We start from the raw sequence: 19396 nt of genomic DNA, 5'->3' as shown, positions 1-19396 counted from the left end.
GAATTCTTTGAAGAGATTACACGCAAGATAAATAAAGGGGATGCAACGGATGTCATATATTTGGACTTTCAAAAGGCCTTTGACAAGGTGCCACACATGAGGCTGCTTACCAAGTTAATAGCCCATGGTATTACAGGAAAGTTACTGGCGTGGTTAGAACATTGGCTGATTGGTAGAAGGCAGCAAGTGGGAATAAAAGGATCCTTTCCGGTTGGCTGCCAGTGAGTAGTGGTGTTCTGCAGGGATTGGTGTTGTGACCACTTCTGTTTATGCTGTATATCAATGATTTAAACGATGGAATAGATGGATTTGTTGCAAGTTTGCAGATGACAAGAAGGGCAGGTACTGTTCAGGAAACAGGTAGGCTGCAGAAGTACTTTGACAAATTCAGAGAATTGGCATGACAATGGCAAAGGAAATACAATGTTGGAAAATGCATGGTCGTGCACTTTGGTAGTAGAAATACACGTACAGACTATTTTCCAAATAGGGAGCAAACCCAAAAATCTGAGATACAAAGGGACCTGGAGTCTTTGTGCAGACCAACCTAAAGTTAACTTGCAGGTAGAGTCGGAGGTGAGGAAGACCAAAGCAATGTTAGCATTCACATCAAATGGTTAGAATACAAGAGCAGGGATGTGATGCTGAGACTTTATAAGGCATTGGTGAGGCCTCACCTTGAGTATTGTGATGAGCCTTGGCCTCCTCATCCAAGAAAAGATGTACTGGCATTGGAAAGGGTTCAGAAGAGGTTCACACGTGTGATTCTGGGAATGAAACTGTTATCATTCGAGGAACATTTGACAGCTCTGGGTCTGTACTCACTGGAATTTTGAAAGATTGGGGGAGGGAGAATCTCATTTTGAATGTTGAAAGGCCTAGACTAAGTATATGTGGAAAGGATGGGGTAAGAAGTGGAGGAGGGGCATTAACGCAAGTTGGAGAAGTCAATGTTCATGCCATCAGGTTGGAGGCTACCCAGCCGGTATATAAGGTGTTGTTCCTCCAACCTAAGAGCGGCTTCATCTTGACAGTAGAGAGTTGAGTATCTCTTACTATCTTTCCTTTCAGTTAGTCCGGACGAAGGGTCTCGGCCCAAAACGTCAACAGTGCTTCTCCTAATAGATGCTGCCTGCCCTGCTGTGTTCCACCAGCATTTTGTGTGTATTGATAGATTGTGCGAAGCAGTACTGTGGTGAGTTAAGTGAAGTTAAATGGAGTTATCGCCGCTGGTTCTGGTTTAAGGTAAGCTGGTTTTTCTGGTAGACAAATAGCCTGTAACTTCCCTTTCAACTTGGAGGCAATTTGATGTGGCAGAAGTGACGTGAGGCAGCGGGACCTTCACAGAAAGTGAGGAAGACCCGAAGTACGGTTGATTAAACTCCGGGCTGAAATGGAAAAGTCAGGTACAGGCCAAATCAAGGTGGCTGGGACCAGGCCCCAAATCGTATCAAAGCGACTGAACCCAGTGTTTGGACAACAATTTAGACGCGGGGCCAGATTGAAAAGGTCAGGTTGTTCTGCCTAAGGCCAGGGACAAGCCGGTTCAGTTTGCTGATCCACTCCGTACTGAACTAAGCATCTGTGCACAAACTCTCTTTCAGAATTTCAGTTCAAAACGCTACAGAATTTGCTTGTTTATTGTTTTCAGGATTTGTTTTTCTTTCTGCACATTGGGTGTTTGATGATCTTCTTATTTTATTAGTGGGTTCTTTCAGCTTTCTTTGATTTACAACAGCCTGTTTGAAACAAACCTCAAAGTTGTATAATGTATGCGTACTTTAATAATAAATTTACTTTGAACATTGATTCAAAAACATAACGCTTGAGGGATAAAATAAGGACAAAAAGATAACCAACTCAAAAGTGATTCTCTTTTAATTACAGGCCAGGATGTAGAAGAGCGGAAAATGACAAATATTCTTCACCTTTTTAAGAATTGTAATAGGGACAAGACGAGAAACTATACCCTGGTGACTCTTACATTAGTGGTAGGGATATTATAAATTGCTGACATTATTGGAAAAGATATTTAACGATAGGATCAGCTTGCATCTGAAAAAGCATAAACAATTTCAGAGTAGCCAATATCGCTTTACATGGGCAACGTCAACTCTTGCAAACTTGGCCGAATGTTTTAAGCGACAAATTCAATTGATAAGAGCTGGGTAGTGGGTATAGGACACAAGGACTTTGGTAAAGCTTTCAACAAGAGTCCCCATGGTGGGCTGATTCACAGCATGGAAGCACTTCGCTCAAAAGAAATTTGGTAGACTATATTCAAAATGTAATCAATCTGAGAACACAGAAGGTAATGGTTGAGGGGTGTGATTCTGACTGGACACCTGTAAACAGTGGGGCCCACAAGGAATTCTACTCTTTGTGAAATGATTTGGATGAAAATGAAGGAGGGCTGATTTGTTGGTCTGCAGAGACACAGAAATTGGTGTAGTTATGGATCGTGAAGAAAGTTGCCAAAGGATTCAGCAGAACATAGACCGGCTGGAAATGTGGGCAGAGGAATGAGAGATAAGTCGGTGTACTCTGGGAAGTCAAATGTCAGAGGATTTCTTTGGAATTCCTCTCCCCATCAGAGTGGCTGGAATTACAGTTACGGCAGTGACATGCTCCACCTCAGGATGTGGGAGTCACTCAGTGTCCCCGATAACTTCACATGAGGGAAGTGCACCGAGGTGCAGCTCCTGACCGACCGTGTGAAGGAAATGAAGATGGAGATGGACAGACCGAGAGTTTCCAGGATGCTGAGACCAGAGATTCAGTGAGTTGGTCACACCTGAGGTTAGGATGCAGACTGTTGTGTGACCATCACGACGGAAAGGGGAAGAGACAGACAGAGGAATGTCTCCCTGTGGCCGTGACCCTCAGCAACAAGTACACTCCTTTGGATACCCCTGGGATGACAAACCAGAGACAGCAGCCCGCCAGGTCGGTGGTACTGAGACCCCAGACCGATGCTCCGCGGGAGGAAAGGTCAAGCAGAGCAGTGATGACAGCAGACTCACAGTACAGGGGATGTGCAGGAGATTCTGTGGCAGCCACAGAGATGACATGATGGTGTGTCGCCTCCTGGGTGCTGGGGTCAGGTCCATCTCAGACGTGCAGGATTTCCTAAAGATAAACTTGCCAGTCGAGTCAGTGGTAAGGAAACCAAATGTCGGCATTCATTTAGAGAGGACTACAATACAAAAGCAAGGATGTAAGCATTGGTCCGATCACACTTGGAGTATTGAGAACTGTTCTGGGCCCCTTATCTAAAAAGCTACATGCTCGCATCGGAGAGGGTCCAGAGGAAGTTCCTGACAAAAAAGATCCTGCCAATAAAAGGGTTAATGCACAAGGATTGTTTGATAGCTCTGGGCCTGTACTCTCTGGACTTTAGAAGAATGAGGGAATCTCATTGAAACCGATCAAATATTGAAAGGCCTAGAATGGAGTGGGGAGGGTGTTTCCGATAGTGAGGCAGTTTAGGACCACAGGGCACAGCCTCACAATACTAGGACATACTGTTAGAACAAAGATAAGGAGCAATTTCCTTAGTAAAGAGCAGTGAATCTGTGTAGCCTATGTCAGGACGTTGCTCATTGACTAGAGCTCAACGTTTAACACTATCATTCCCACAGTCCTGATCAATAAGCTACGGAACCTGGTCCCTGTGCAAATGGATCCTCGACTTCCCAACCGGGAAACCAGTCTGTGCGGATTAGTGATAATTCACACAGATTGTGTGGAGATATGGAGATGGGCTAACCCCTATTGACATCGATGGATCTGGGGTTGAGAGGGCAAACAGCTTTAAATTCCTCGGCATCAACATACCCGAGGATCTCACGTGGGCAGTACGTTCCTGCTGTGTGCTGAAAAAGGCACAACAGCGCCTCTTTCACCTCCCAAATCCTAAGAACGTTCTACAGGGACATAATCGGGAACATCCCGACTGGCTGCATCACTGCCTGGTATGGGAGCAGTACCTCCCTTAATTGCAGCACAGCGCAGCGCATCTGCTGTTGTCACCTTCCCATGATTCAGGACATTGACAAAGACAGGTGTGAGTAAAGGGCCCGAGGGATCATTGTGGACCCCAGTCACCCCAAGCACAATCTATTCCAGCAGCAACCATCCAGGAAACGGTACCACAGCACAAAAGACAGCACCAACAGGCTTTTGGACAGCTCCTTCGACCATCAGACTGATTAACTCACGCTGATTTGAGGGGACCTCTCTGTTACACTGGCTGTTCTATTTATTATCAATTATTATAACTCACTGATTGCACATTGCATATTTAGATGGAGACATAACATAGATTTTTACACCTCATGTATTTGATGGATGACAGAAATATAGTCAATTCAAATTCAACTATCTCCTCTCCTCTGAAGGTCAACACTGCTCTGGTGCACCTCCAGGATGTGTGCTTAGCCAACTGCTCTACTCTCTCTAAACCCATGACAATGTGAAGAAATCTCACTCAAATGCAATCTATAAATATGCTGCAGACAACCATTGTTGGTAGAATCTCAGATGGAGATTATTGGACATACAGGAGCGAGATATACCAGCAAGTTGAGTGGTGTCGCAGCAACAATCTTGTGCTTAGTGTCAGTGAGACAAAACAGCTGATTGAGGGAAGAGTAAGACGAGGGAACATCAACCAATCCTCACAGGGGGATCAGAAGAGGGTTGTGTCCTGTGCAGTGAATTTAGAGAAATAAGACAGAAACTAAAAAGTAGTAAGCTCTGTATTACTCCCAGTGACACTGGTTAGTGGGGGGAGATATAGAGAGATACCAGTGATGAATGTGCGGCTCAGGAGCTGGTGCAGGGGGCAGAGTGCCAGTTTCATGCATCAATGGGACATCTTCTAGGGATGGGTAGGCAGAAACTGTTCACTCCCCAGGGTCTTTTAGGGAAGCAACAGTTTTCTCCGTACTAAAACTGCACGGGATAGTTTTGATGTGACAGGGTGGAGGTTGAAAGGGAATCTGAAGAGTGAGTTGATGGATGTGAATAAAATTATGTGAGGCATACAAAGGTTAGAGAAGCAGAGGCTGTTTCCAGTGGTGTGGCTGTCTGAAGCTAAAGGGAATAGTTGTAAGGTAAGAGAGTGTGTTTAAAGGGAATCTGAAGGGTAAATATTTGACACAGAGAAAAGCTGGTATCCCAAATGAGCTGCCAGAGGAGGTGGTGGAGACAAGGACACACAAAGTCTCTGTTGATGAACACTTCCCAGGAACCTGTCATTACTGTGTTCATCCTGCCCTGGTTTAACTTCCCGTTGTTGAGTCCATTGTTGTTTTCCATCTGTATAAATGATCTGGATGAGAATGTGGTAAACTGGATCAGAAAGTTTGTAGATGATAAGAAGATTAGGGGTATGAAGAACAGTAAAGTTGGCTAACAAATCTGGATGTGGGATGCGGACCAGCTGGAGAAATAAAGGTTACAAACTGGAACACACTGCCTGAGGGAGTGCTGCAGGCTGGTATTTAAGGACCATCTGGATGAACATTTGAATCACCAGGGCATGAGACAGACCAAGTGTTGAGTTAGTGGAGACAGATTTTCGATGGTCAGTACAGACATGCAGAAACCACTGACTGTGAAAGTTCAGGATGGCCTTACCTAAAGCACAGGGTGCCACAGGGCTCGGTATTGGGACCACAGCTGTTTACGATTTACATCAACGATTTGGATGAAGGCATTGAGAATAACATCGGCAAGTTTGCCGATGATACTAAGCTGGGTGGCAGTGTGACATGTGATGAGGATGTTAGGAGAATTCAGGGTGACTTAGATAGGCTGGGTGAGTGGGCAGATACTTGGCAGATGATGTTTAATGTGAATAAGTGTGAGGTTATCCACTTTGGGAGTAAGAACAGGAAGGCAGATTATTATCTGAACGGTGTACAGTTAGTCAAGGGAGAAATACAAAGAGATCTAGGAGTACTTGTTCATCAGTCACTGAAGGTGAATGAGCAAGTGCAGCAGGCAGTGAAGAAGGCTAAAGGAATGTTGGCCTTTAATACAAAAGGAATTGAGTACAAGAGCAAGGTAATCCTCTTGCATTTGTACAGAGCCCTGGTGAGACCACACCTGGAGTATTGTGTACAGTTTTGTTCTCCAGGGTTAAGGAAGGACATCCTGGCTGTAGGGGAAGTGCAGTTTAGATTCATGAGGTTAATACCTTGGATGTCTGGACTGTCTTACACAGAGAGGTTAGAGAGACTGGGCTTGTACATGCAGAAATTAAGGTGATTGAGAGGGGATCTGACTGAAACATATTAATAATTGATTATTAAGGGATTGGACAAGATAGAGGCAGGAAATATGTTCCAGATGCTGGGAGAGTCCAGTACCAGAGGGCATAGTTTGAGAACAAGGGGTAGGTCATTTAGGACAGAGTTAAGGAAAAACTTCTTCTCCCAGAGAGTTGTGGGGGGCTGGAATGCACAGCCTCGGAAGGTAGTGGAGGCCAAGTCTCTGGATCCTTTCAAGAAGGAGCTAGATAGGTATCTTATGGATAGTGGAATCAAGGGATATGGGGATAAGGCAGGAACCGGGTATTGATAGTAGTTGATCAGCCATGATTTCAAAATGGCGGTGTAGGCTCGAAGGGCTGAATGGTCTACTTCTGCACCTATTGTCTATTGACTTACCTAAAACACTCAAAACCCAGGACAACGGATTTTTGTTGGACAAAGGTATTAATAGTGAATCAAACACCTCAAAAGGCTACCGAAGTACCTGTGCATGTGTCTCTAATACTGTTACACAGTTCCCTGTATTTGGCATCACAGAGAGACAGGGTTGTGTGATCTACTTGCCTTATCAGCCAAAGAACTGCCTCTCATTGGAATTGTACAAAACTGTTTAAAGGGGATCTGAAGGGTCCATACTTCACACAGAGAATAGCTGCTATCCTAAATCAGCTGCCACATCCTGCCCTGGTTGAACCGCCCAGAATAGAGTCAGTGATTTATACAGAACTGAAACCGCCCCTTCGGTAAAACTCATCGAGGCCGACCAAGTTGTCGACCTGAACTCGTCCCAACCGCCTGCATTAGGCCCGTGTCCCTCTCAACCTTTCCTATCCATGTAACTGTGCAAATATGGTTTAAATATTGTACCTGAGGCAGAGAGCCGGTGCGGTGAGGCGCTGACAGACACTCACTGTTCCGTGGGCAGGAAGAGGAGAGGCCGATTCCCACAGTGGAGCCGAAACCCAAAGTAGAGACCGACTCCACTTTACCACAACCCCGTGCCCACCATCCCGGACCGTTCCCCAGGAAACGACGTCGGTGACGATGGGACCTCTGTGGCGTCTTCATCTCGTCATAATCGCCACACGGCATCATCACAACACGGTGTCACGTGATGGAAGGCGGGGCAGAGAGACCTGTCAATCAGTGGTACCACTAAGAAACTGCGAGCATTACAACAGAGTAGGTACAGAGGGGCATTTCCGGGAACAGTGACCCCACCCCCCCACCCACGGGAATTGAGTGTGTTATAGACAGTAATATTCACATTTTAATTTGACTCCTCCGTCTTATAAATATTTAGTATTTGTATTTTCTATACTTTTGTGTGGATAATCTTTTATAATTTGGGATAGAAAATCGTTGTAACAAGATCACTGAACTCTTCATGAAAACAGAACGTTACGGAAAAATATTGTCAAAGTCAACATTTTAATCCAAAGTAAGTTAATAGAAGCATAGAAAACCTACAGCACCAAACAGACCTTTCGGCCGAAAAATTTGTGCTGAACATGTCCCTACTTTAGGAATTTCTGGGCTTACCTATCCAAAAGTCTCTTAAAAGACCCTATCGTATCCGCCTCCACCACCGTTGCGGGCAGCCCATTCCACGCACTCACCACTCTCTGAGTAAAAAACTTACCCCTGACATCTCTGTAGCTGCTCCCCAGCACCTTAACCTGTGTCCTCTTGTTGCAGCCAGTTCAGCCCTGAGAAAAAGCCTCTCATCATCTTGTACACCTTGGGCCTAAAGGAAACGATGCTGACTTTGTCCTATTTTATCATGTGTCGCCAAGTAGCCCGAAAATACATCGAGTCCATCATCTTCCCCACCACTGAGGTCAGACTGACTGGCCGATGATTTCCTCTCGTCTGCTCTTCTCCCTCCTTCAAGAGTGGAATAATGTTTGCAATTTTCCTCTTCTCCAGGACCACGCCAGAATACAGGGATTATAGAAAGATTATTACTAAAACTGCCACTATCTCTTCAGTCACCTCTTTCATAGCACTGGTGTAGAAAATCCCATCCAGCTGATTTATCTACCTTCAGATCTTTCAGTTTCCCAAGCAGCTTTTCCACAGTAAAGGCCAATTCACTCATTTCTGCCCCCTGATTCTCCTGAATTTCCAGCAGCCTGCCAGTGTCTTCCACAGTGAAGACTGATGCACCATACGTATTCAGCTTCTCTGCCACTTCCCTGTACCCCATTACTACGTCTCCAGCATCATCTACTTTTGCCTCTTTTTTACACTTTGTATATCTGAAGAAACTTCTGGTATCCTTTTTAATACAAATGGCTAGCTAACCTTCGTATTTCATCTTTTCCCTCTCAATGACTTTTTTTTAGTCGGTTTCAAAGTTTTGTAAATCGTATAACTGAGTGTCAGGGAAGTCTCAGAGCAGCTACTGAACAATGTTCACTCAGCCGAAGGTGGTGGTTCACGTCAGTAGCAGTGGACAGGTAGAAAAGGGATGAGGTCCCACAGTGAATATAGAGAGTTAGGGAACAAGTTAAAGAGCAGGACCTGAAAGGTTATAATTTTTGTGTTACTCCCAATGCTCTGTGGTAGTTCGGGTGGGAACAGAAAGTTAGAGCAGATGACTGTGTGGCTGAGGAGCTGGTGCAGGGACCGGGTTTCAGGATTCCAGAACACTGGAACCTCTTCAGGTCTAGAGGTGACATTTACAAGGGGGAGGGTGGTTTGCACCTTCCCAGGAGGGGGGGGGGGGGGTCGGTATCATGTGGTTTCATTGTTGCTCCCTGGGAGGGTTGAAATGAGATTGACAGGGGGATGTGAACCAGAACACCAGTGAACACCAGTGAATGGAGAGATTGACGCCAAGTTTGATGCTTAATGCTGTAAGGATGGATTTTGAGGCAAATCCTCATCTGACATGAGTTTGTTTAAAGACAGCTGCACAGTGATTCAGGGCCAGTTTGTTCCTGTAAGGGGGAGGGTCCAGGATGGCAAGGTTCAGGAACCTTGGATGATGAGAGAGGAAGAAAATTTAGTCGAGGAAGAGTGAGAAGCTTATGTAAGGCTTAGGAAGCTGGAATCAAACAGGGGGTTTGAGGACGATATTTAAAACACAGAAGGGAACACAAGAACATTTGGAGAGTGAGAAACAGTGATGAAAAATCTCTGATGAGCAGGATTAAAGATAACCCCACTGCATTCTGTACATTCATTGTGGTGAAAAGGATACCCAGGGGCAACATAAAGCATGGGTACACAGGTAATGGCAGGAACATTAACATACAGAAGGATGTTGGGTCCGGGCAGATTGGTTCCCTGAAACTGGGAGCACAGGTTGACAGGGTGGTAAAGCCGGTGTACGGCATGTTTGCCTTCACCGGGCAAGGCATTGAGTTCAATCACCAGGACATCATGTCACAGTTTATAAAATGCTAGTTTGGCCACAGTGAGAGCACAGTGTTCAGTTCCGGTCACCTCATTCTAGGAAGCATGTGGAGGTTTCGGTGCAGGTGCAGAAGTTGTTAAGCAGGATGTCTGGAGGAGGAGTGAGGTGAGGAGAGGCTCGACATGCTGGAGCTTTTTCCTCTGGAGTGGCGTCAGCTCAGGAGAGATCTGACAGAAATTTATACAATTTTGCAGGACATACTTGGTGTAAACAGCCAGTAATATTTTTCACAGGAGGGAAATGTATTCTACTAAAAAACATGTATTTAAGATCAGAGGAAGAAAGTGAAGGGAACAGTGATGTGGACTTGGAATGCACTGTCAGGGGTATTGGCAGAGGCAGAGAGCACAGGGGTATTTAGGGAAGTCTCAGACAGACAGGAATTTGGAGAGAAGTGACTGGTACTACGGTGCTGAAGAACTCGATCCACCCACCCCACCCTTTTCTCCCTGGCACAAACCAAACTCAGAGCGACGCACCGCCTCACATAGGGAGCCTCTCGGCAGATCTGATCAAACTGACCCTCTCTTTCGCAAAATGTTCATTTATATTCAGAGGCCTGGGTGGACGAGAGTTTTTCAGTAAATACGGTCGGTTCCACAGGGTAAACGTACCTTTGTAGACAGTCAGAGACCTGTATAGTTGTGCCGCGGAGAGCATTCTGACAGGCGACATCTGTCTGGTGTGGAGGGGCTACGGCACAGCACCGAAAGAAGCTGCTGATAGTACCCAGGACATCTTTAGGGAGCGGTGCTCATAAAGGCAGCGTCCATTATTAAACACTTCCAACACCCAGGGCATGCCCTTTTCTCACTGTTACCGTCAGGTAGGAGATACAGAAGCCTGAAGGCACACTCTGCGATTCAGGAACAGCTTCTTCCCCTCTGCCATCCGATTCCTAAATGGACATTAAAACTATGGACACTACCTCACGTTTTAATATACAGTATATCCGTTTGTGCACATTTTTCAAAATAACAGTCAATATACGTAACTGATTTACTTGTTTATTTATTATGTTTTATTTTATTTGTTATTTTATTACTCTGTCTTTTAGATTATGTATGACATTGAACTGCTGCTGCTGCTGAGTTAACAAATTTCACGTCACATGCCGGTGATAATAAACTTGATTCTGAAATGTAAAACGCAAATGTTATTTTTCTGTGAGGCGATGGGAATCGCTCATGAAGCAACGAACAGGCGATGTTCCCGCCTTCTGCACACCGGAACGGTCCGGGGTAAAACCGTAATGTGGAACCCAGACAACGCGGTTCCAGGTGATGAAGAGCGGAGTCGTTCAGTGATCGGAGATTAAACTCTCCCTCCCGGGGCTGACTCCGGAAGTTCATTTCATGACTCTGCGCCTAGGGAACCCGCTGACTCTCTGCAAGGGGAGAGAGCTGCATTCAGTCGGGTGATAGGGGAAAACGATCAGGGACTGAAACGAACCGGTTTCTGTGCAGATTTATATCGGTTTATTCGCGTTAGAAACAGGTCGAGACACTGACGGATGCAGGATATCAAACGGACGGAAAGGACCCGCCGCTCAGCCCTTCCACAGACATTGTGAGTGGCTCTGAAAAGAGCCTTTGGGTAAATAGATTCAGCTTACGTCGCTTCACTTACTGGCAGCGCCGGTTTTCTTGGGCAACAGGACGGCCTGGATATTGGGTAACACACCGCCCTGAGCGATAGTCACCCCTCCCAGCAGCTTGTTCAGCTCCTCGTCGTTGCGGACGGCCAGCTGCAAGTGCCGGGGGATGATGCGGGTCTTCTTATTGTCCCGGGCCGCGTTGCCGGCCAATTCGAGGATTTCGGCCGTCAGATACTCGAGCACAGCAGCCAGATAGACCGGGGCTCCGGCACCCACCCGCTCAGCATAGTTGCCCTTTCTTAGGAGTCTGTGTACCCTGCCGACCGGAAATTGCAGTCCAGCCCGAGACGAGCGAGATTTGGCCTTGGACCGAGCTTTGCCAGCGCCGCCTTTTCCACGTCCAGACATTTCCACAGTCACAATTCTACTCCAACGAGAATGAACGAATGAGCACCCTGCCGCAACTCGCCTCTTTTATTCCCTCTTTGAGAATGCAAATTAATGTTTGTGATTGGTGTGATCCTGCTTATTCTCATTGGTGAAGACAAATGTCCCAATCGAAGAACTGCCTTAATCACCAATCAGCAGTCCGTAAAAGTAGAAGCGGGAACATAACCGTCTCCTCCCCAAAATGTACTGAAATCTGGAAAAAAGCCCGCCAAAAATAAATCTATTGTTCAAATTTGATTTCCAGTTAAATAATTGCAGATCGGTTACCCTCTGTTACTGAAACCGGGCACATTTGATTTAAGTGTAGTTGATATTGGAGTGTCTGGGAACTCAATTCTCTAATTTCTTCAACCCGTAACGGAACCGAATAAAACTGACCCTCAGCTTCTGCCCGCGGTCGGTCACTGTGTGAACGTTATCAGGTTATGGAAAACGGCTCTTCTCAAACTTTGACCAGCGTCTCGTCTGCAGTTTTATGAAGTTATAATATGAAAGAGCCATCACGAGGAAATCTGCAGATGCTGGAAATTCACACACAAAATGCTGGTGGAACCCAGCAGGCCAGGCAGCATCTATAAGCAGAAGCACTATCGACGCTTCTTCATATGAAAGAGCCATGGGGTCTTTCAGGCTCGAGTTGAAAACAGATTCAGGAGTTACCCAACCGGAACCAATAAACTCCTGAAGCCACAAATAAAACAACAACGGCAGCAATCCTCCGCTTGGCATGGATACCGAGTGGGACGAACTGATGGAAGGGGGGGGGGGGGGGGGTAACAATTCCTTCTCAGTTCAGTAGGATGTTGTTCCAACCGCGATTTAGCTCTTGTAAAAGTCACCAGACATAAAGTATGTGTAATTTATTACCGAAAAGCTAGTACAACTCTTCCATTGAAATTGTGAGTGGCTCTTAAAAGAGCCGTTGTGTTTTCGATCATCTCACTGGGGAGCTTCACTTGGAGCTGGTGTACTTGGTCACCGCCTTTGTCCCTTCGGACACGGCGTGCTTGGCCAGCTCTCCGGGCAACAGCAGGCGCACGGCGGTCTGGATCTCCCGGGAGCTGATGGTGGACCGCTTGTTGTAATGGGCCAGGCGGGAAGCCTCACCCGCGATGCGCTCGAAAATATCGTTCACGAATGAATTCATGATGCTCATGGCCTTGGAAGAGATGCCGGTGTCGGGATGAACCTGCTTCATCACTTTGTAGATGTAGATGGCGTAAGTCTCCTTCCTCGACCTCTTGCGCTTCTTGCCAGACTTGCTCGCCGGTTTGGACAGAGCTTTCTTGGCGCCCTTCTTGGGAGCGGGTTTCGGTGCATCAGGCATTTCCTCGTCGGTTTCAAACACAATAATAAGCAGAAGCTGTCCGGAGCGCGGATTAAATAGGCAGCGCCCAAAGTGGTATGTTAATGAGGATGGGAATGCTGAGCATTCCCATTGGCTGTTTGGAGAAACGAATCACCAATCGGAACGCTGGGGGATGGGAAGCGGCGCCAATGTGTGTCGGTTACCGCTGTCGTTTAATGCGGGAGGAAGTACAGAAGGGCAGAGACAGGCGGGGGTGCGGGCTGACATTGAAAAGGGAAACGCAAACTTCAAAAGCAGATTGAAAATAAAATCTGATGAAATATTGTAAAATTAAACACTAAGCCGGTTAGTTCATGACACAGGGCACGAGAACGAAAGAGAGATTTGGACATTTCAATGTAATGTTCAAATCGAGTTTATTTATGCACAGGTGAGAGGGACAACGTATTTGTAGCAGCATCACAGACACATTGCATCAACATTGACAAGAAACACTGAAATTAAATATTATACCATGTTACGTAATAACAAAATAACAAAGAGATTATGCAGGCAGTAGGAGTATCACCCTCTTGTGCTTCTTCATCTCGTCACTCTCGATTCAGAGTCACGCAACGCTGCCACTTTGATCTGGCCCATGCCTTCATTCACCAGGTCCAACACTTGCCTTTATTGGATCTTGCTCCTCCTTACACTAGTCATCTGGTTTGTGGGGCTGTGTGTCCCCTTGGACTCCTGGATTAGGTTTGAGGGTAGGGTTGGTGGATGTATATGTGGGCCTGGGAGAGATAAGGCTGTAGATTGTGTATGGTGAGATATGTGGCACTACGGTGGATGGGGTAGTGTAGTGGAGCCACACAGTGGCCGATGCCTTTCATTATCGTGGTTCAACACCTCTTGGCTTAGGGAACCGGGTGTGCAAAAGGACACATAATCAATAATACAACTGAGGGTCATTGGGTGTTTCGGGTCTTTAATCGTGAAACAATCTCACCGAGGCAATGCAGCCAGGGTGGATCAGGTGTTTATCCCAGGAAGCAAGGCGTGTAATTCTACAAGTTGTGGGTATTTTCCACCTTGTTACTTGGCTTTATTCTGACCATTTGAGGAACAGAATGTTCTGAGGCCTAGTAATCAGGCTTTACCTCCAAGTACGGTTAAACTTCCCTACTCCAAATTTACACCTGTCTTTATTTTGCATCTGTGTGCCTGGGATTGCATGGGTTAAATTAACAATGTTTACTGCATACAAACTAGTGATTAATATTGGGCAGATTGATCCATGATTCTAAAACGCAAAAATCTCTGAAATCCAGAATTTATTGTACTGACATTACGTCACAAATGGGGAATTTTACCCAGGATTAAATGGCTTATCTAATGAAGAGCATTTCACCTCACTAGGCCTCTATTCACTGGAAATTCGAAGGAAGAAGTGTTACTGAATTGAAACCTATCAAATAGTGTAAGGGCTTGAGTGAGTGGATGTGGAGAGGACTTTTCCTGTGGTAGGAGTGTCTGTAACCAGACCACACAGTTTCAAAATAGAGGGGCATCCTTTTAGAGTGGAGATGAGGAGGAATTTCATCAGCCAGAGAGTGGTGAATCGGTGGAATTTTTGGCCACATGCAGCTGTAGAGGCCAAATCACTGGATATAGGCAGAGATTGGGGCTAAGAGGAAAAATAGATCAATTATGATGAAATGGCAGAGCAGGCTCGATGGGCCAAATGGCCGAATTCTGTTCCTAAATCTGATGGTCTTATGGACTCACTTAGAAACTAAAATTTTCCCAGAGACTGTTGATCTCAGCTTTGACTCAACCCAGCACCTGAGGCTCCAGATTCCTTATATAAGGAATACAGAAGTTCTTTGTTCTCAGATTAAAGGAATCTGATCTCATTTCCATCCTGAATGCTTGTCACCTCAACCTGATCAACAGACACAAAATGCTGGCAGAAGTCAGCAGGCCGGGCAGCATCTATGGGAAAGGGTAACGAGTCGATGCTTTGGGCTGAGAACCATCACCAGGACGAGATCTGATGGAAGGGTCTCGGGCCGAAGTGTTGACTGTTTACTCTTTTCCATAAAGGCTGCCTGTCCTGCTGAGTTCCTCCAGCATTTTGTGTGTATTACTTTGTATTTCCAGCATCAGCGGATTCTCTGGTGTTTGTGATTTACGCCTCATTCTGAGGGTATTTTCCTCCGTTATGGAGATCTAATTCAGGGGAAAGATCCTCCTTGCCTACAGCCGGTCACATCCTGAAAGAATCTAACAGATTTCCTCGTTTTCTCATTAACTGCAGGAATACAGACCCAGCCCACTCACTCTCCTCTCACATAACCAATCCTCCATCCCTGGAACCAGCCCAGTCAGTGTGGGGAACAGTCACTGAACTCCCTCTATTGCAGGGATATCCTTCCCGAGGATGTGTGACCAAACCCGGACACTATATTCAAGGTGTGCTCTCACCAGGGCCCTATAGAATCCAGTGAGACATCTGTACCCCTCTTCTCCACTCCTCCTGGATCACAGGACAAAATACTGTTTGCCTCTCTCATCACTTGTTGTATCTGCATGTTAACTCAAGTGATTTGTTTACAAGGACACCCAGGTCCCTCTGAACATCCCGTGTGGAAATGACTCTTACAGTTTGTTCCTGGGAATGGGTGATCTCACATTTCCCCACATTCTGTTCCATCTGCCCAATCCTCAACCATTCACTCTCCTGTCGACATCCCCCAAACCTTCTCACTACTGACCCTGTCCCTCCTGCTCTGCCACAGCAACAGACCTAGTCACTAATTTATGCAGCACAGAAACAGGCCCTTCAGCCCAACACATCCATGCTGACCAAGTAGCCAAACAATACCATTGTCAGTTACCTGAATTTGGCCCATGTCCCTGTGAAACTTCCCTCTCCACTGTCCAAGAGATTTGGCAACTGTGCCCCTCTATACCATCACTGGAGGTAGTTTGTACCAGGTAAACAGCACATTCTGTGAATAAAACCTGCTCCTCATGGTCCCAGTTAAATCTTTCCTCTCGCACTTTATACCTGTAATCTCTAGCTTCCAACTCCATGACCCTGGAGATAACAGATTCACTATTGTCCGTATCAATGTCTGCCATTATTTTATCAGTCTCTCTAATATCACATACACTCTGATGAGAATGTTCCAGCCGATCAGTGAGAAGGGGATCTGAAGTGTAAATATTTCACACAGAGAATAACTAGTATCCCGAATAAGCTGGCAGAGGACTGGGGGCAGAAGCCAATAACGTCACTGTTCATGAAAACTTCCCAGGAGCCTGTCATTCACTGTGTACATCCTGCCCTGGTTTAACCTCCCAAAATAGAGTCTGTGATTTATACAGAACTGAAAGCATCCCTTTGGTACAACTCATCGATGCCAACCAAGTTATCGACCTGAACTCGTCCCATCTGCCTGCATTAGGACTGTATCCCTCACAACCTTTCCTATCCATGTTGAGTGCATGGAATGGGCTGACAGCGACCGTGGTGCAGGCAGAGATGGTAGGGTCTTTTAAGAGACTCCTAGATGGGTACATGGAGTTTAGGAAAATAGAGGGCTATGGAGAATCCTAGTTCGTTCTAAGATAAGGACATGTTTGCCACAACTTTGTGGGCCGAAGGGCCTGTATTGTGCTGTAGGTTTTCTATGTTTCTATGTTTTTAACTCCGTGGGGTCTGACCAAGGTCTTCACCTCACAGCTCTTGAACAAGTAAGTAACCGGTATGAAATAACAATATAACAGAGTCCATAAATGAGTGTAACTATCCCCTTTTGTTCAAGACACTGATGATTGAGAGGTGGTAACTGTTCTTGAACCTGGTGTTGTGAATCCTGAGGTACCTGTACCTTCTACCTGATGGTAGCAGTGAGAAAAGAGCATTGTCTTGGTGGTGAGGATCTTTGATGATGGACACTGCTTTCCTACGGCTGTGTTTCATGTTGATATGCTCAGTGGTTGTGAGTGATATACAGGGCCAAATCCACTACAGTTTGTAGGATTGGTGGTGGTGTTTGTTACCAGGCCGTAATGCAGCCAGGCACCACAAGTATATAGAAGTTTGGCAAAGTTTACGATGACATGCTGAATCTCAGAGAGCCCTGAGGAAGTAGAGGCATAGTTGGGATTTCTTCACAATAATATTGATATGATGGGCCTGGGACAGGTCCTCAAAGAGTGACACACAGAAATTCAGTTACTGACCCTGTCCACCACTAATCGTCCTTTGATTACAGGTCCATGGACCTCGGGTTTTCCCCTCCTGAAGCCACAATCAGTCCCTTGGTCTTATTGACATTGAGTTGTCATTATGGCACACAGCCAAGTTTTCAGTGTCCTTCCTGTATGCTGATCAATGCAGCCCTTTGGTACAGCCCACAACAGTGGTGTCATACGCAAACTTGTAAATGGTGTTGGCAGTGTACTTGGCCACACAGTCATACTGTAGGTGAAAAGTGAGTAGGTGGGGGAGGAGGGGCTAAGCTCACTTCCCGGTTGTGCTCCTGTGCTGATCGAGATTGTGGAGGAGATGTTTTTGCCAATCTGAACTGACTGGGGTCTGCACCTGGGGAAATCCAGGATCCAATAGCACACGGGGGTATTGAGGCCCAGTCTTGGAGTTTACTGATTAGATTTGAGGGTAGGACTGTATTCAATGTTGAGCTGTAATCAATAAACATCAATTCTGATGTTTGCATCTTTGCTGTCCAGATGTTCCAGTGTTGTGTAAAGAGCCAACGAGACACATCTGATTTTGCTTCGGTTGGTGAATTGGAGAGGATCCAAGTCACCATTCAGACAAGAGCTGATATGCTTCAACACCAGCCTCTCAACACACTTCATCATCGTGGATGTAACAGCCACTGGGCAATAGTCATTTAAACAAGTTCCCATGCTGCTGTTGGGCACCGATATGATTGAAGCTTTCTTCCAGCAGAAGGGTACCACACACTGCCAGATAGTGAGGCTGAAGATATGAAGGCATTGAGCTCATCTGGAAGGAAATGTCTGCTGTCCCCTTTGTCACAGGATTTACCTTTGCAGGAGGTTCTGTCGTTCAAACCCTGCCACAACTGTCAAGGATCCCTATTTTATTCCAGTCTAGTCTGGAATCTCCCCTTGCCCAAGAGGCTTTCTGGAGATCACACCTGCACCTCTTGTAACACTCCTGATCTCCAGACTTGAATGCCACTGATCTGGTGCTCAGCAGGTTCTGGATCTCAGTGCTTATCCAGAGCTTCTGATTTGGGAAAACCCTGAGTGATTTTGTGGGGACACACACCTCCACAGATGTTTTAATGAACTCTGTAATGACCCTGGCCTTATCGATCAGATAGTTAGTTGAGTTCAGGAACATGGCTCAGCCTGCTGACTCAAGGCAATCCTGTAACCATTCCTCTGCCTCGCATGACCAACACTGGATCTCTGGAGACTTGTTCCTTAGGCTCTGTCTGTATGCAGGTAGCAGGAGTACAGTCAAATGATGCAACTTAACTACAATAGGCATTCCTTATCCTGGTGTAGCAGTGGCCTAGTGTGTTGGGACCTCGGATGTAAAAGGTTACTACTTCAGATTAATTTTCTTTCAGGTGATTACAGGAAAATAAATACCATGGAATTGATGAAAAAAATGTAAACAGCAAAGACTGACAGACAAATAGTGCAAAAGAAGACAAATAGTGGAAAAATAAAAAAAATATATATATTTCTGTGAAATTCAGTTGTATAATACGTGAAAGTGACTCTGCAAGTTATGGAATCAGCTCAGAGAAGTTATTTACTCTGTTTCAAGAGCATGACCTGTGTAGGGTAATAACTCATTCTGAACCTGGTGCTGTGGGAACTGGGGCTCCTGGTTGTCCTTCCCGATGGCAGCTGTGCAAAGAGGGCATGAGATGGATGAAGGATGTTGTTGATGATGGATGCAGTTTGCTTGTAAATATCTTTTAATATCTTGTAAATATTTACACTTCCTGTAAATATACTGGATGATGGGGAGGGCTTTGCCTGTGATGGACTGGGATGTATCTAATATTTCTTGTAGACTTTTCCATTCCTGATCATTGTGTTTCCATATCAGGTTATGATGCAACAACAAGTCAGGATGCTCTCCACTGTGCATCTATAGAAGTGTGTCAAAGTTTTCAATATCATGCTGATTATAGGCAAAGTTCTAAGTTGTCACTGCCGTGCCTTCTTTATGATGGCACTTACTGCTAGTCCCAGGACAGATCCTCTGAAATGATAATGACAAGGAATTTAAAGTTACCAACTCTCTCCACCTCGAATTCCCTGATGAT

The 19396-nt window shown here is 45.7% G+C and overlaps 3 protein-coding genes across 3 annotated transcripts in view; 1 reads left to right on the top strand and 2 right to left on the bottom strand.

Moving 5' to 3' along the window:
* LOC132383741 (uncharacterized) overlaps nt 1-19396 on the top strand; it is a 37978-nt gene that overhangs the window by 8829 nt on the left and 9753 nt on the right. The window lies entirely within an intron of this gene.
* Nucleotides 10797-11741, bottom strand: LOC132383783 (late histone H2A.L3-like). Its single transcript, XM_059954988.1, has one exon. It carries the CDS (start codon nt 11708-11710, stop codon nt 11327-11329), a length of 384 nt encoding a protein of 127 aa, XP_059810971.1. The 5' UTR covers nt 11711-11741; the 3' UTR covers nt 10797-11326.
* LOC132383791 (histone H2B-like) lies at nt 12705-13079 on the bottom strand. Its single transcript, XM_059954998.1, has one exon. The coding sequence runs from the start codon at nt 13077-13079 to the stop codon at nt 12705-12707; it is 375 nt and encodes a 124-aa protein (XP_059810981.1).

This window comes from Hypanus sabinus, chromosome 31, assembly GCF_030144855.1.
Source record: "Hypanus sabinus isolate sHypSab1 chromosome 31, sHypSab1.hap1, whole genome shotgun sequence".
In the NCBI taxonomy this organism is placed as follows: Eukaryota; Metazoa; Chordata; class Chondrichthyes; order Myliobatiformes; family Dasyatidae; genus Hypanus; species Hypanus sabinus.
Note: the sequence above shows the minus strand (reverse complement) of the source record. Positions and strands in the feature narration are given on the sequence as shown.

Bases quoted from the DNA above. Each gene is read 5' to 3' on its own strand.
- LOC132383783 (XM_059954988.1), bottom strand. From the start codon at position 11,710: ATGTCTGGACGTGGAAAAGGCGGCGCTGGCAAAGCTCGGTCCAAGGCC.
- LOC132383791 (XM_059954998.1), bottom strand. From the start codon at position 13,079: ATGCCTGATGCACCGAAACCCGCTCCCAAGAAGGGCGCCAAGAAAGCT.